The 16245-nt window shown below is 37.2% G+C and overlaps 1 protein-coding gene across 3 annotated transcripts; it reads left to right on the forward strand.

The window, feature by feature from the left end:
* The first annotated feature begins 684 nt into the window (after window positions 1-684).
* Window positions 685-14097, forward strand: LOC141643623 (putative sphingolipid transporter spinster homolog 2). Of its 3 annotated transcripts, none has more exons than XM_074452845.1 (17): window positions 685-946; window positions 1867-1998; window positions 2165-2266; window positions 3495-3599; window positions 3689-3764; window positions 4067-4141; window positions 5026-5128; window positions 5217-5258; window positions 7464-7533; window positions 8594-8691; window positions 8940-9016; window positions 9574-9687; window positions 10269-10388; window positions 11161-11289; window positions 11517-11595; window positions 13281-13412; window positions 13566-14097. In XM_074452845.1, the coding sequence occupies exons 1-16, from the start codon at window positions 897-899 to the stop codon at window positions 13376-13378; spliced, it is 1470 nt and encodes a 489-aa protein (XP_074308946.1). In that variant the 5' UTR covers window positions 685-896; the 3' UTR covers window positions 13379-13412; window positions 13566-14097. The 3 variants fall into 3 exon arrangements, with proteins under 3 accessions (XP_074308946.1, XP_074308944.1, XP_074308943.1); XM_074452843.1 differs by having other exon boundaries at window positions 13621-14097; XM_074452842.1 differs by lacking the exon at window positions 13566-14097 and having other exon boundaries at window positions 13281-13564.
* The last annotated feature ends 2148 nt before the right edge of the window (window positions 14098-16245 follow it).

Raw genomic sequence — 16245 nt, forward strand, 5'->3', positions numbered from 1 at the left:
ATTGATAAGCTCAAACGACTATTGCTTGAAAGGTTTGAATATATCAACAAAGTATGTTTTCTTTTATGGGAACTCATGTTTAACACTTTCACAATTTAGCGTGTTTACTAAGTAGTCTGCCGAACTACCATGAGTAACCATTTCCAGTACAAGATTTGGGTTGGGGTGTTACACATTTACACACGTCAAATTGGAGTGCCCAATGGCGATGTAGCAGTTGCGACAAAAAAACAAAATTAATTGTTCTAAATACCAATCTCATTCTGAACGGAATTTTAAAAATTTACAGTACGACTCAATGTATATTTATTTCTAATTAACTGATGCTCCATATGACCATATCACATTTACCGTTTAATTTACATCAAAGTTAGTAAAACAAAATCTAATTATTCTTTTTTTTTTTTTTTTTTTTTTTTGATGACGAGGAGGTTGGATCCTCCCCGGATACAGGACCCCACCCTGCTAGGCGCCTGTACCATGTGAGTTCTTTCCCGGGGGGATTATTCCCTCTCCGGACGTCAGGTCCCCAGGAAAGTGTTCATCTAGGGAATCGAACCCAGGACCTCGCAATTCCTCCTTAAGAGGCTTTGAGATTACCCTGGAATTCCACTAGACTCACACATCTTGGGTAAATCTAATTATTCACTATAAGTAAATCTAGCATGCATTTAAAGCAAACCTAAAGAGTTGTACTTCAACTCTAGTTTTACCCAATTTGATGTTGACTTACCGTTGGATTATGTGTTCTTAGCAGTCAAAATAAGCAACAAAATTGAAGCAACCACGTTTCAAAAACACACTGCAATATTTCTCCTACAACTAAATGAGATTAAAATAAACCTTAAGCTTAAATATCCAAACTTCCGTCGTCGGAATTTAAAAATCGCCGGAAAATGTCGAAAACTCCGGCGGACGACCCGCCTTCATGGTTCACTCCTAAAAGGTAATAGTAAATTTTATTTATTCCCCAATTTTGACCTAATTAGGTTTCTGATTGATTGATTGATTGATTGTGCTTTAAGCTTTGTAATTTATACGTAATTGTTTATTATTATGAATTTCGTAGCATCATGTAGTTGAGCAAGGTTTGACATTGCTATTTTAGCTTCGGCAGTTTAGTATATTTCGATTTGGTCAATGGAGTTATTATGCATAGGTTGGTGAAACGTAGATTTGATGTTTTAGATGCTAATTTGAATTGGTTAGAGGTGTAGAGGGTGTGATTGATTAGTCGCGGAATCGAGTTGAAGATATTGATGTTAGTTCAGTTGGTCAATGGGGATATTATGTTGTTTGCCGCGGTGTAGGAACTAGGAAGAGTTAGTCTACTATTATCGCGTAAAACAGATTCACAACTATGAAAAACTTCAGACATTTGAGTTTAACTGTAAGACAAGTGAAAAAAGCGGTTACAAATAACCCGTTTTACGCAAACTCTTATGTAAGGCGGCCTTACAGAAGGATTTGTGGTGTTTGAATAGGTGGTAGGTTACTTTTACGAGTGATTGGTAGAGTTGGGTTGTGCTACGATGGGAATTGAGTATATTGATATCTCGTCGATGGAGTTGTAAGCAGTTTTTGGCAGCTACGGAATGCATGGTGTGGGTGATCAAAATTTGAGTTCTGTGGATGTAAACCACGCAATGAGCTTATTTTGTGAGTGTACCTTAGAGTTGGGCTACTGAAGCAACTGGTGTGAGGCTTCTGAGTTTTGTCTGATACATTCTTCACTTTGTTTATCAAGTTTGTTACTAGTGCTATAGTCAATTCTTATTATGTAGTTACTTCAGTGTTTAATGCAGTTCCTTGATGTATGGATCTGTGAATTTGACTGTAGCTTAACTCTACTATCCTTGTGTGCAGGTTACTTGTGATATTTTGCGTTATTAACATGTTAAATTACGTGGATCGAGGGATAATTGCCAGCAACGGTGTGAATGGGAGTTTGGGAACCTGTACAGAAAGTGGGGTTTGCACTGCTGGTAGCGGTATTCAGTAAGTTTTTACCAAACATGTGAACTTTAGCATATTCTCCTAACACAACAGTTTAGGGTTTCATTGCTTTATAAATATTTAGGCACACCCTGTCAATCTGTCATACACAATGCATGCCCTTTCTAGTTTCAAATGTATCATGTTCGTAATATGCTGACTCTTTTAGGGGGGACTTTAACCTGGACAATTTTCAAGATGGCGTTTTGTCTTCTGCGTTCATGGTTGGGCTTCTCTTGGCTTCTCCCATTTTTGCTTCCTTGGCAAAGAGGTATTTTCTCTTCCAAAGTAATCAGAAAAATTATTCAAAATATAACATGGTGTCATGGTTTAAAATCGCGGTATCGGTCGCGATCGCGGTTGCGGTAACGGTGTCGCGGAATCGTCCTCTCGGCCATCGCGCTTTAAGTCGTGGTTATCGCGGTTATATCTATTCTACAAGCTTTTGTATATATTTTATCATCCATTTGCTGTTTCATATAATATTAAGATTAATTATATTTAGAATAATAAGGTTTCACCAATGCTATACAATTCTTAAGAGCTTTTTATTACAAAATTTGGCTAGGATTTTTAATTTACCCGATACATATCGGGATATCTCGTATCGGCCGCCTCCGATACCAATACATCTCAGCCGAGATTTTAAACCATGCATGGTGTCTCCGGAAATAAGTTGTTGTAGTGATCGTGGTTCTTATCATGGTCTAGGTCGTCGTCATATGCTAATATACTGTAGATTTATTATCATATTTGAATTCTCGAAGCGTAAGTAGCCTTGTATATTAGGGAAACTTCCTAGTCATTGTTGCACGTGACCCTGTCTCACCGCCAACACTCAATCCCCATTTTTCTTTTTTGCATCTCAAGTTCAATTATGACAATATTCGTTAGCAAAGAGTGAGGTTGTCTACTTGTCTTATCTTAAGTAATTGGCGAATCAGTCTCACATGAGCAGTGTACAGTAAATATCCTGCCTTTGTACAGCTTCTCTTTCAACATGGCTGAGGGATTTGGGTTATAGCATGTAATGAGGCGATGAATTTGTTTTCTTTTTGTGCATAAAAAGGTTTCTACGAAGATGATGCCATGTGTGTTCTGGATATTTTGATACACCATTGAAATTCGAAATATAATCCTGACTGTTGTGATTGAGAGACCAGTTTTCTAGCTATGAAGAGCTATGAAGAATCTTCTTGCGGTTGCTGTATTAAGTATCATGTGGCGACTGAATAGTGGGCATCATGAGAGTACCTCACATGCTCTTATGACTTACGTAGATGACTGATGACCATTCCCGTACAACATGTTTCTTGTACGCCCTCCAAAAACAATATCAGCTTGTTTTGGGTCTTTCGCTAAGCCCCACAATCAAATTTTAAAAGCATGATGCTTGCTCTTTTCTGATTTTGTATATAGAACTCTATTCTCAAAATCTGTACTTGCTCTTGATTTCTAATTATGATGAGGGTAATTCTTATGTGTGTTTTCTGTTGCAGCCACAATCCTTTTAGGCTCATTGGGGTCGGGCTATCTGTTTGGACTTTTGCTACAGCTGGATGTGGCAGTTCTTTTAACTTTTGGTCGATTGCAATTTTCCGCATGTAAGTTTAACTCTAACCCCTTCTGCTAAAGCTTGATAATACTTCCTTCCTTGGCTGACATTATTGCCTTGCCAATGTAAATGATATAGGCTGGTTGGTGTTGGTGAAGCTTCATTTATAAGTCTAGCTGCTCCATTCATTGATGACAATGCTCCTGTTGCTCAGGTTATATTTCCATTTTTTTATTAATATCAGACGACCAGTGAATCTATACAATACTTACCGCTACTGGTGCCCATTCATCTATGGATTTTTTTTACGTGATGTGTTGTCATATTAGGTTCTCAGTTATCTTTTACTCCCTCCGTTTCATTTATTTGTTTACCTTTGGTTAAAATATCCCTCACAAAGAATAACACAAGTAAACAAATGATTGGAACTAAGGGAGTATTATCTTGCTGCTGTTGGTATTATCATTTGCTTTTTAGAGCCTATGTTGACTAATTTCACTTTTTGCCATGTTTCAGAAAACAGCATGGCTTGCAATGTTCTACATGTGTATCCCATCTGGAATAGCTTTGGGATATGTATATGGTGGAATTGTAAGTTAAGGAAGTTTTGTTCTTTACTGTGAATTTACATATGTACCTATGTAATTTATTGTAGCTTTAACCCCATAGAGGCCTAGACATTTTGATGATCATGTTGAATAAGCAGTGTCTTCTGTTTTATTGTCCTGTTAAATTCCGTGTGTCACTGCATTCTTTATATAAGCTTTCGATGATACCGTTGATGCAAAGAATTGTTTAGTGTGACAGATATGCACATGATTTTCCAAAATCTTTAACCGCATGAGTGCTTCATTGAGTTTGTAAAGGGCGTGTGAGAGGGCACCCCTTCTCCCGAAGTTATGGGGCTATTTTGCCGAGTTCTTTAGAGAGAGTAGTCTCGCGCCCCTAGGTATTCTCTACTGGTACCTTCCTGTGTTGGTTTCGGGTACAGATTGGGCCCCGTGGTCACCAATCTAAATTTAGGTAGGACCCATCCATCCATCGTGGGGTAAATTTACCAAAGACACGAAAAAGATTTATTTGATATTATGGATGACTGGTTAGTCTGATGAGAGTACCTGTTGTACCTTAAATAGTTTTCAGTGGAGCAGGTTGCATGTGCATGATGTTGTCTTTATACAGAAGCGAGTTGGGCCAAGAGAATTTGAGTTTAAACTGTTATGATTGCTGATAATATCACCAGAATGCTGAATATTATGGAATCTTTTGAATGAGTACATGTTGTATATAACTATATACAGTATTTGTTTACATTTTTTGGCGGGATTGAAACGTTTTTTGATGTCATAATTTACCTCTGCAAGCTCTAAGTTGATCTTTTACATTTCTCACTTATCTTATCAGTTTGCTGTATTTCCACTAGAATGGTCTGTTCTGCAGATTGCTTGATAGTAACTTTCTCTTTTTACCTGTAGGTTGGCTCTCACGTGAATTGGCGTTTTGCCTTTTGGAGTGAAGCCTTTTTTATGCTTCCTTTTGCTGTGCTGGGTTTCGTAATGAAACCATTGAATTTAAAAGGTGATTCTATTTTTGTTCTTGCCGACTGCACGTTCCTTTTTTTCCCCTTAATTAGTTTCTGCTTTTATGCTATAATTCCTGGTCACAGGCTTATCGGGTGGCAACATTGTGGAAGCTTTAACTGATGAAGGTATGTTCTTGCTTATCTAGTTATCTGTGACAGTTGTGACTTATATTTCTATGTGTGTTGTCCACGTGTATCACTGAAACTCTTCTTAACGTCTCACTTGTAGGTGTTGTCGCTATTAGACTATTACACCATGTGTTGTCGCATAGATTTTAAGAACATCAGTCTCGTCTAAAGTATATGTGTTCTCATTTTTCACCTTTCCTTGAGGGTTGGGACAATTCATAGTGTGTATTTCATGGAAACCATCAGTTGCTTTCAACATCCCTAATAGATATTGGAGCTATGACATAAAATAATTCACATATCGACCAAGTATCAGCTATGTTTGTCAGCTCTTTATATATCAGAAAGTCATTGGTGCTGTAAGCTGAGAATCCTATACACAACAGCAATACCTCGTGTGATAATTTAATAGGCTAATTTCTACTTTGGTGCCCTGGGGTTTGTATCACAAATTATGTTGAGGACAAGATGTAAAGAGGCCAGTATCTCTATTAAATACTGTGTATTTATTATTGAAATATTCATTATTTCTGAAAGTAAGAAGCAGCTTATGATATGTACCTTGCTGAAAGGATTTCAGGTTTTTAATTTAACTCCTGATTTCTTTTTAAGAGGCCATTTACCATCTATACTGAATGTTGTATTCTAAAGGAACATGTAGAAGTTGGTAGCTAGAAATTTGCTCATAGAACACGTAATTTCTTCAGCCAGCCAGCCAATATAGATTCAATCTTAGAGGTCCTTACTCTTCTTACTTCCTCAGTATAGTTTTGTTAGTGTTAATATCATGAAAACAGGCCGGGTCACATCCCAAAGGAAGGAGAGAGAGTCCACTTGATAAGACCAACATAGGTTCGTCCTAAAAAGGCCCATTAGAAAGCATAGATTGGACCATAGAGAGGCACAAACAAGCCTCATAAAGGCTTAGTTTAAATCATCATACATTCATACTCATGACATAATCATGGGCTCTTATACCATGTTAAATCATGAAAACGGGTCCGGCCACACCCGAAAGGGAGGAGAGAGAGACCATTTGATAAGATGGGGAGTTCCATCCTAGAACCAATTGGTAATAGGAGGAGTAACCCCTTGGTTTATAAGATAATAAACTCTCTTTTCTATGATCAATGTGGGACATTCACATGTGAGAATATGCGGGTTTCTTCACAGTTAGATAGCATACAATTTTCTATTATGTTACTACTTCCTAATTAGAAACTTGTTTGACGAATGCCATATTCTTTCTAAAGTAACATACTAAGTTGAAGAGGTTGAGCGTAAATATTTCTCCCTCATGACTAGAGGTGATTTTTAAGATTTAATGATAAAATATTAAAATATCATTATTACCCTTTGTCTTGAAGAATCTACAGGAAATGATAGCAAATCACTGTCACCATCCGCTCCTCACTGGGAGCATCAAGGTGATGGAAGGAGTGTGTTATAGAGTACTTAACTCTGGATTTAGGGGAAATCCGCTTTTTTATTTTACTAGATATAGAAAGGGAGTAATTACATAGGATGGAGTGATGGACTAAGAAGAAAATTGGGACAATGTATATGGGATGGAAGGAGTATCATAAATCTTTAGAAAGGGAGTAATTACATAGGACGGAATGATGGTCTGATGGACTAAGAAGAAAATTGGGACAATGTAAATGGGATGGAAGGAGTATCATATATCTTTCGGTACCTCTTTTTACGTGAGTAGTGGATAGAACTCATAGAAGTTCCTACAGTGAAAAGATGAGATTTGGAAGATATCAGATATGCTTCCCAATTGTACAAATTATCACTTCAAAGATCAAACTGTTTCTCAATTGTGAAATGGACCCAAACATCCCACTTACCAATAGGATTATCATTTAAGTACCCTAGAGACACACTTCATTTCACTGTAATGACCCATACAACGGTCTCAAATGAGATCAACTATTCAAATTGAGATAAATCCCATGTAGTTTAATTTGTGATTGTTTTTCCCAGCTAACTTTAGCTTATGCGGCATTTCTGTTGAGTTTTAAGTTTAACTTGACTTTGCATTACATTTTCGTTCTTCCTTTTTGTTTTTCATCTTCCCTTTTTTTATTCGCATTTTGAGGCGTGCGTTCACCCATGGAAGGTTCTAAAGGATGATTCATGTCAGCCGACCCCAAATCATTTTGGGATTAATGCTTTGATGTTGTTGTTGTATCTCAGATGCCATCATCTTTCACGAGCATCCACCAAGTTCAGGTTCCAGTTATAAAGCTTCAAGTAAAGCACCCAAGTGAGTGGCTAATTTATAGCTAATGCATTTTAGTTTATTTGCTTCCAAGCTAGGTGGTAAACTTAGCATTACACTCCGACACTGTGTTACTCCGACACGGCTGCCAGGTGGCGTGTCGCGTGTCGGACACGACACGACGGCCGACACGACACGAGACACGTGTCCGACACGGCCTTGCCGGAAACGACACTGACACGGTTGGCGACATGCCGACACTTCTACTTCAGTTCAGCAGAAGATATAAGAGAGGCACTGTTGCTTCGACGCGGCTGATTTGGGGCCGTACCCGTGTCGACCCGACACAGCCGGATCTGGCAGTGACATGCCGACCCTGCTACTAGAGTCGAGCAGATAATTGTTGGAAAGATGGAGACTCATAAAAAGAAATTAGCTTACCTTATCATTGCCGATGACTTGTTACAATACACGGCTAAGCCGGCGGCCATTTTAGCGGTGGACAATTTCAGACACTTGAAGGTGGATGGAGGCGGCTTTAGTGTTTTGGTAGGGTTTCTGTTGGTGAAGTGCTCTTGCGTGGGCCTTATTATGTTGGGCTTTCTACTTAAATGGGTTTTTAACTTGCAGTTAAAACAAAAAAAAGTTGCCTTTATCATTATTAAAGAACACGTGGCCAACAAGCAGTGAATGTCTCTCTTCCAATTACACAACACGTGCTAATCCACCAAACTCATGTTACAGTATTTATTTTGGGTTATTTTATGGCCCACCTAACCTTACCTTTTCATGCTATTTATTTTGTTTGTGCTCATTCTTTATGTTTTTTTTAATAATATTTTTTGCTTATAAAATTGACGTGTCGTGTCGTGTCGTGTCGGTTGGTCAAGACACGCCGTTGACCGTGTCGGCGTGTCGGGGTAATTCAAAAATTTCGTGTCGGACACGCCGACACGTGTCCGACACCGACACGTGTCGGCGAGTCGGAGTAACACAGCTCCGACATCACAGACAGAAGTAAATATTTTAGTATCCCACGATCAGATGTCTTGCATGCTCTTGTTGTATGACTAATATGAGTTTCATGCCTAATTTGTTCTGCCAGGCTGAAAGTTGTATCCAAAATTAGCAGCCAGTTTTCCAGATTCTATTATGATATGATGGCCCTCTTGCGTGAAAAAGTTTATGTGGTGAACGTCCTAGGTATGTTGCCTATCACATATTCGTATGTCATTGCAATAATCTAGTATTGAGCTTGTAAATAATTACAAGAAGTCTCTTTTTTCAAATATGCTCATTTGATTTTGTCATAATAGAGTGGGATGTTCTGTTAACAATTGGGTTGGCAATTGGGACTTCAGTTAAAGCATCTTTATAGGGATCACTATGTAGATGGTTGCTTTGTAAAAAGATAATCTTTTTGTAACCTATGTAACCTTTTTTTTTTGTAGGATATATATGCTATAACTTCGTCATTGGAGCATATTCATACTGGGGCCCAAAGGCTGGTTATAATATATATCATATGGTATGGAACGCCAGTTTCGTAAGTAGTGGTTTTTTATTTTCAATAGCCTCCTAAAGGCAGGTCAATTCCTCGTACACTCGTACTCATTGTAGAGATGTATTGTTTTTTTAACACATACTCTCTCCGAGAACCCTCCTATTCTAAATAAACTTCCCTATTTATCTTATGCACAAAATTTAAGGAAACACACTACCCCACCCCATACAATTAAATTTGGACCACACAAATACGCTACCCCACCATACAATTAAATTTGGACCACACAAACACCTACCAAAAATAGAAATATGGAAGTTATTGTGAATAGATGAAAAAGGAAATAGGGAAGTTTATTTAGAATAGGAGAGAGTATTTGTTAATCCTTCCACTACCACCATAATAATCTCTGTTTAGGATTCAAGCTGACTCAACTAACTTTAGGGAAGTTTATACAATGCTTGTGTATAGAATTTCATGCGGTGACCGTTGGTGGCTTTTGTCACTTCTTCTGTATTTGTTCACTTATCATGTATTCTAAACCTTCATCCTTTGATGTGAAACTAATCTGTTATTCACAGAGCAACGCTGATTTGTTGTTTGGAGCAATTACCATTGTCTGTGGAATTTTTGGAACTTTATCCGGGGGCTACATACTCGATCACATGGATGCCACCATGTCAAATTCATTTAAGGTGATTCTCTTTCTGGAGTTGTAAGGATTTTATCGTAGTATTATACTATTATGACAGACCAGATTTACAAAAGATATTTTTGTATATGTCCAAGAGTCTTCTAAGTTCTAATGCAAACTTTGAAAAATTGACATGACTAGCTTCATCTAGTCTGAGTGCGGAATGTTAGTCTTCTAACTTTTTCTAGTTGATACAGAATTTTATTTTTCATTTTTGCGTGATAGTGTGAACGTTTGAGTGAAAGTGTAAAAAAATTGGGTGGCAGTGTAAAGATCTTAATGAATGTCTTCTCGGAACAGGAGTTCTACTGGTTTTTCTTTTGTTTGGTTTTGAACTGATTGTATAAATATTTGATATCGGAATGCCACCAAGAAAATAGAAAATAGACAAGACGACATGAATTTTTGTAATGAACTGTAATTTTTTGGGGGGCACTCTTGAAGCTCACCTAGCTGTAAATTTCTTAAAAACTAATTGTGGTTTACTTTTAAGTTTTGACTCTTGATCCATATTGCTCCTTTATGTCAGTGACTGACTATGCGTGTTACCAGGAGCCTAACATATGATTCTCTCTGTCTCAGCTACTCTCTGGAGCGACTTTGCTGGGTGCAATATTTTGCTTCGGTGCCTTTTGTTTTAGTAACATGTATGCTTTCTTGGTGCTGTTTGCAGTTGGTGAGCTATTTGTCTTTGCCACACAGGTAAAAATAGTGTCTAAAACCCTTTTATTTTGCTTACAAAGTCTTTCGATTTCTATACAAACTCTTGTAGATAGTCTTTGCGACTCAGCTCTACCTTCATTCTCACTTAAAAAATGCACGGATTTGGCGACTGCCATCTGCCTTTATTCTCATGTTGCGAACTTACCTTCTGCTCGGTTATCCTAGTCATGTTTCTGCAAAATCAAGATTTGGATAGAAAAACAAAACTTCATAACACGTCATGTCGAGTCCTTACATCCGTGGTATTAAATTTCGGGTTTTGGTTGTCAACTCATCAGTCTTCGCAGACATGTGATTGATCATGTCGAGTTGTCCTAACTCCTAACGAGTTCCCTATTTCCACATGGAGAAGCAGAAGCTAAACTAATAACTCATGGTTACCAGATTCGCTATGAATACGTCCTTACCCATTCGCGATTCGCTCTTACAGAATGTGTGTGATATGTAGTTTCAGTAAGCAACATGATAGAATTCGCTTTTAACAATTCACGATTCGTAGGGTACCGAGCGAATTCGGTAACCAAAGGTAATAAGATGATAGATAAGAAAGAGGGACTCAACAAAACAAAAAATTCAGTTGCCAGTCAGCCAGTGGCCTGCCTTAATTTGGCCTGCCTTAATTTAATATATTGATATGCTACGATTGATCTTTTTTACTTTCTGCTGTTTTTTGGCTGAATATATCCCAAATGGAACCGGGAATCGTAAAGTGATTTTGATATATACCATCTTCATACCTTAAACTTTGCAGGCTCCAGTTAATTATGTGTGTCTGCATTCTGTCAAACCAAGTTTGAGACCATTATCAATGGCAATATCAACTGTTTCAATCCACATATTCGGCGACGTGCCTTCTGCACCATTGGTTGGCATTCTCCAGGTATGCCCTTAAATTCAGTTCTCTTACTCTTCTTGCTATTCTGTCTTTTGGTTATCTCTAGATTGGTTAATTACTTCGTGTAACAATCAAGTGTTTAGATTGCATAAAGTGTTAAGTTTGTAGGTTAGTACTAAGCTGATTGCAACACTTAAGCAGACATTTAATAAAAAGATTTCATCTATCGATTCTTACGACGTAAATGTATTCCTGCTCTGTGATATGTGCAGGATTATGTTGATAACTGGAGAGAGACTTCACTCATCCTGACTTCAATTTTATTTCTTGCCGCTGGAGTATGGTTTGTAGGTAACAATCGTAACCATTACATATTTCCTTACTGATATTGAACTTTTCCTTATACATTTTGCGCTCTATGAGGTTTCATTTCTTCCTTTATTTAGTCTTTGTACATTGTCTGATAGAACTGAGGTTGAAAAGTTTTCAAGCTGTTATGCTTTTTGTCTTAAGAGAACCACAAGGACACTTGATGTTGACGGGATCATGAACCCATGTCATGAGTACCACCACATTACTTCACTAGTTAGGAGTTAGGACTTTGGACATATGCTCTTTCTAGCTACTATAAGGCCTTTTACTTGATATTGATATATCTCAACCTTCAAAAAAGACTGGACTCACTGGAGTAAAAATGATAGTACTGTATGACACTGACAGTGTTTTTATGGACGCACTGTTTCACAATACCGGGAGTCAGTCATTTATTTATTATTTCTTTTAAGAAATAATCCAGCATTTGGGGTGCGCCACAAAGTTGATGTCAATGGTCTTTCCTGTGAATTAGTCCTTATAGGCTGTGAGTATGGACACACTCTTCTTTTAAGTCCTAGTGTCAGTTTATACTCCCATCTAATTTTCAGTAATTCTTATACTTAAGTTTAAAATAGTATCCACGAAGTCTTGGCTTAATGGTTGAGACTAAGGACCTGTTGACGACGAGTCACAGGTTCAAATCCTCTTCTCCTTGCCAATTGTATTGACACTTGTGCTTTATTTTCAAACCCCAAAAAAGAGAAAACTAAAAAATATTGGGAGATAACGAACTGACATATTATACAGATTGAGCATTTATATCTGACTAAATTTTCAGTTGCCATTTAATATAGGCCGCCAAAGAAATTACCCCATCAATCCAACATGTGGCCCTTATTTAGGGCTGTGGGGGAATGGTACTTTATGTTGCATTCGACGCCTTTACCCACCCTTCAAATCTCTCTTCATTAGAATGGTGGACCTATGTAGAAGAACTACCAGATCCATGCGAAGAGGAATTCAATGTGATTTCTCTCTACACCATTGTTTTAGGTTTTTGAAAAAGAGTTTTCGAACTCGATGTTTAACATATGCTTAGTTGGTCTTCAAATTCAATTGCCGACCTAACTTAGCCACTTTATTATTTACCAAATTCCACCTCCCATGCTTTTGGGGCCATTACTATGACATGGCCCAAACATCAGATTTTCTCGCAATAATGGTGGCTACGCAGAGCAATTTGTCAGCTGCTCTTGGCACTTGGTAGATGCACTGGTTGTTGAACGAGCATTTGTACTTCTGTTACCGCTCTCTGCTGTGCCTTTAATTTTGTGGCCATAAATCCATAATTATATTTTTTTGAAAAATAAAAAAGAAAACTCTTACTTCTAGAAGACAAAATATCCGATAATTCTTGTGCATCTTTCGTTACCACAGATTTGCGGCATTTTTTTTTTGTATGAGTAATTTAAAATTTAAAATTGAAACTGCATAGACTGTTGCAAGTTATTTAGTTGAAACTTGAAAGTGTAATTGGCAAGATTAGCCATAAGCTTCATAAGGTTAATAGCATCTGATGTCGGGTTTAGATAAGATTAACTGATTCTAATAAATCTATGCCATGTATTCACGGTACCTCGATACCTTCTGATGGAAGTTTAGATTAGAAATTTGAAGTTTCACCTTGTTTAAAATCTCGTGGTGCTCTTTTATTTGTTCAGGAGTCTTTCTCCACGGGGTGGATCGGTCTAATGAAGAAGAGTCGTCTAATATTGGAAACGAAGAAGTCTCTACCGAACCCTTGCTCACCGCACCATAGACAGAGCCGTGATCACCCCGGTTTCCCTCTACCTGTATATCTTTTCCTTCTTTTTACACGCAACTTGTACAGTAATTTATTTATGTATTTAAAATTAAAATTACATCTCCTTTTTTTCCCTCTTTTTTTTTTCTCTCTCTTAAATGTATTATTACAAAGGCATTAAAGCTTTTGCTTGCTTTCGCAGTATTTCGAATCTCAGCCATCTTCTTGTTCTATCTTCTAAATGCTTGTTTGCTCAGGCTTAGTTCACTTGCCGTGAAGTGAGAGTTGATTGCTACACTCCTTGTCGAGCTAGCATTCGAAATTGCAGTACGTAAAAGTGGGGCGTGATTGCGTGAGAATCATACAAACAGTAGCGGAGCCTGGATATACAGTGAGCAATATAAAATTTAGGATTTTTAACAAAAAAAGTTTCTGTGAGGGTCAGAAGTTTTTTTTTTTAGGAGAATTGAAGGCTTTTTTTTTTGTAAGATTTTGATAGTCTGACAACAGCTACGTAAACCCGCTGCATATAATTTCACTACTCTGGACCACCTGACAAGCGATGCACAGATCTTTGAGCATCGTGCTTCATTTAAGTTGCCACCAAATTGGTGTCCAATTTTTATCTCTTTATCTTATTGTATAAGACGGTTTTACATTGTGAGACGGTCCATTTATAATAAAAAAAAACTCACTTATGAATAGCAATAAATGGATGGTTTTTTTATGCAAAAGGGTCGTCCTACATGTGAGACAGTCTTATTCTAAAATTTGTGACTCTTTATTATACAACAAGTCTCCCTTAAGACCATTGGAAACTTTTGGACGCGTATATGTGACCCTTCTACAGTCTTTTTAAATTTTAATTGGACAATGTTAATTTGAGAATCAATTTTGTTTAAGTTAAATGTCGGGACATAAAAAATTGAAAAACTAACGAGCAACATCGCAACGTGCGGTGCCTTTTTTTTTTTTTTTTTTTTTTTAAGAATACCTGGCATTTATTCAATTTTTCAAAATACAAAACCATGCACAATTGCCAAACAAAGTAAAACATACAGAGTACACTGTGTTTTTGTTTTGTAAAGTTTGATGATGACTGATGATTGGGGAAAGGACACATCAAACAAACATTTTCCGAAAAATTCACGGCATACCCTTAAACTTTGTAACTTTTTACATGGTAACCAATATTTTAACTTTGTGTACATAATACCCTTCATATTTGATTTTTATGCACAACCTACCCTTTTCATCGTTATGAAAAATTTGAATTGAGCATAACTACTAGGCCGGAATTCGGAATCGGCCAAGTTTTGTTCTAAAATGATTCCCTAGTCACAATCTGCAATTTGAGAAAAAAAAAATTGCCGACCGACGTTTTTTAGGAGTTTTTTATTTACGAAAATCTCAAATCAGCCATAATTTCGATCTTAGATTTCCGAATGACCCTTTTTTTGTTACCAAATTAGAGATCCGGAAAACTTAATAAATGTGAAAAAAAATTGGCCAATTCTGATTTCCGGTCTATGATTTATGCTCAATTGAAGATTTTAAGAACGTTAAAAAAAACACATCGTGCTTGAAAATCAAACTTCAAGGGCATCACTTGCACAAACTTAAAAAGTTGGGTACCACATGGAAAATGACAAAGTTTAGGGGGTACCACGTGAATTATCCGAACATTTTCTAAAGGGCCCAAAAAGAATCATGCATATTACATATACCATCAATTAGTGGTGAAATGATGGGGCTAGCCGGCTACTAGGGGCGGGGCACTCATCCTCGCTGAAAATTGAAAACTTCAAAAAAATTTAGTTGAATTTGAATTCCGAAATTGAGATATTTCAAGCGTTTAGGAACCCATAGAATTTGGAATTAGACTCAATTCCTTATCAATTCCTACCGTATAGTAATCTTTCAATTCCATCACTATTCTATTACACTTTTTTTATGCAAGTTTCATCGCAGTTAATTTATTTATGATTTTTGTTTTAATCGTAACTATTTTTCGTCACAAGATTTATTTATTTTCCATATCCGACCGCTCAATTCCAATTCCATGGGCTCCCAAATGCCATTGAGAAATTGAAATCCGGAGTCAAATTCTAGGTGATCTCCATACGAATTTTTGTATTTGGAATTGAATTCAAACATTTTGATTTATGCCGATTGAAATCATGAAAATGAAATTAATTCCGAATTTCTAAACACTATGTAATACTTCCTCCATTCAACTCCACTCTACCTATTTCTATTTTCTACACTATTCAGAAATGCATATTCAATTTCGATTTTCTCTCAATACATAAGTGAAAATACATTCATGTGGGATCTTGTTTGATTCGTCTTTACGAGTATATTAAAGATATCTAATTTTTATAATTTTTGCAAATACGTAGCTAACGATATTTACCGCGCAAAACACGCGTTGGCAAACGTGAAAAAGCAAAGTGGTAGAGTGGAGTTGAATGGAGGAAGTATACTACATCGATGTATAATCCGTCGTTGTATAATCCATGAAATGCTTACGATGTTCACCATCTAACTACAAATCCCAACTCCATCAAAGAATTACTTGTGTAACAAAGTTTTGATTTCAAACCAAATGAGTCTGATGTGATGATTGCTCACCTCATTCAACTATGAGAGAATGAAGCAAACTTTTTGATCAACCGTTTCCCCCTTTCTAAGAGTATCCGCAACAAAGAAATTACCATGTTATCAACAGCGCACCTCCGGATCAAAGCGTCTTGCTTGTGACGGGCTAATCCCGTCACAAGCTGAAGACCTCTCAGACCATCCCCAAGCAGAAGGTCGAGTTAATCGGGTCAACAATATTTTTCCTCATTATCACACCTTAATTATCTCGACTCACTTTT

Source organism: Silene latifolia, chromosome 2, assembly GCF_048544455.1.
Source record: "Silene latifolia isolate original U9 population chromosome 2, ASM4854445v1, whole genome shotgun sequence".
Taxonomy (NCBI): domain Eukaryota; kingdom Viridiplantae; phylum Streptophyta; class Magnoliopsida; order Caryophyllales; family Caryophyllaceae; genus Silene; species Silene latifolia.

Bases quoted from the DNA above. Each gene is read 5' to 3' on its own strand.
- LOC141643623 (XM_074452845.1), top strand. From the start codon at position 897: ATGTCGAAAACTCCGGCGGACGACCCGCCTTCATGGTTCACTCCTAAA. The intron at 2,267-3,494 runs GTATTTTCTCTT...TTTCTGTTGCAG, and splicing joins TTTGCTTCCTTGGCAAAGAG to CCACAATCCTTTTAGGCTCA. The intron at 3,765-4,066 runs GTTATATTTCCA...GCCATGTTTCAG, and splicing joins ACAATGCTCCTGTTGCTCAG to AAAACAGCATGGCTTGCAAT.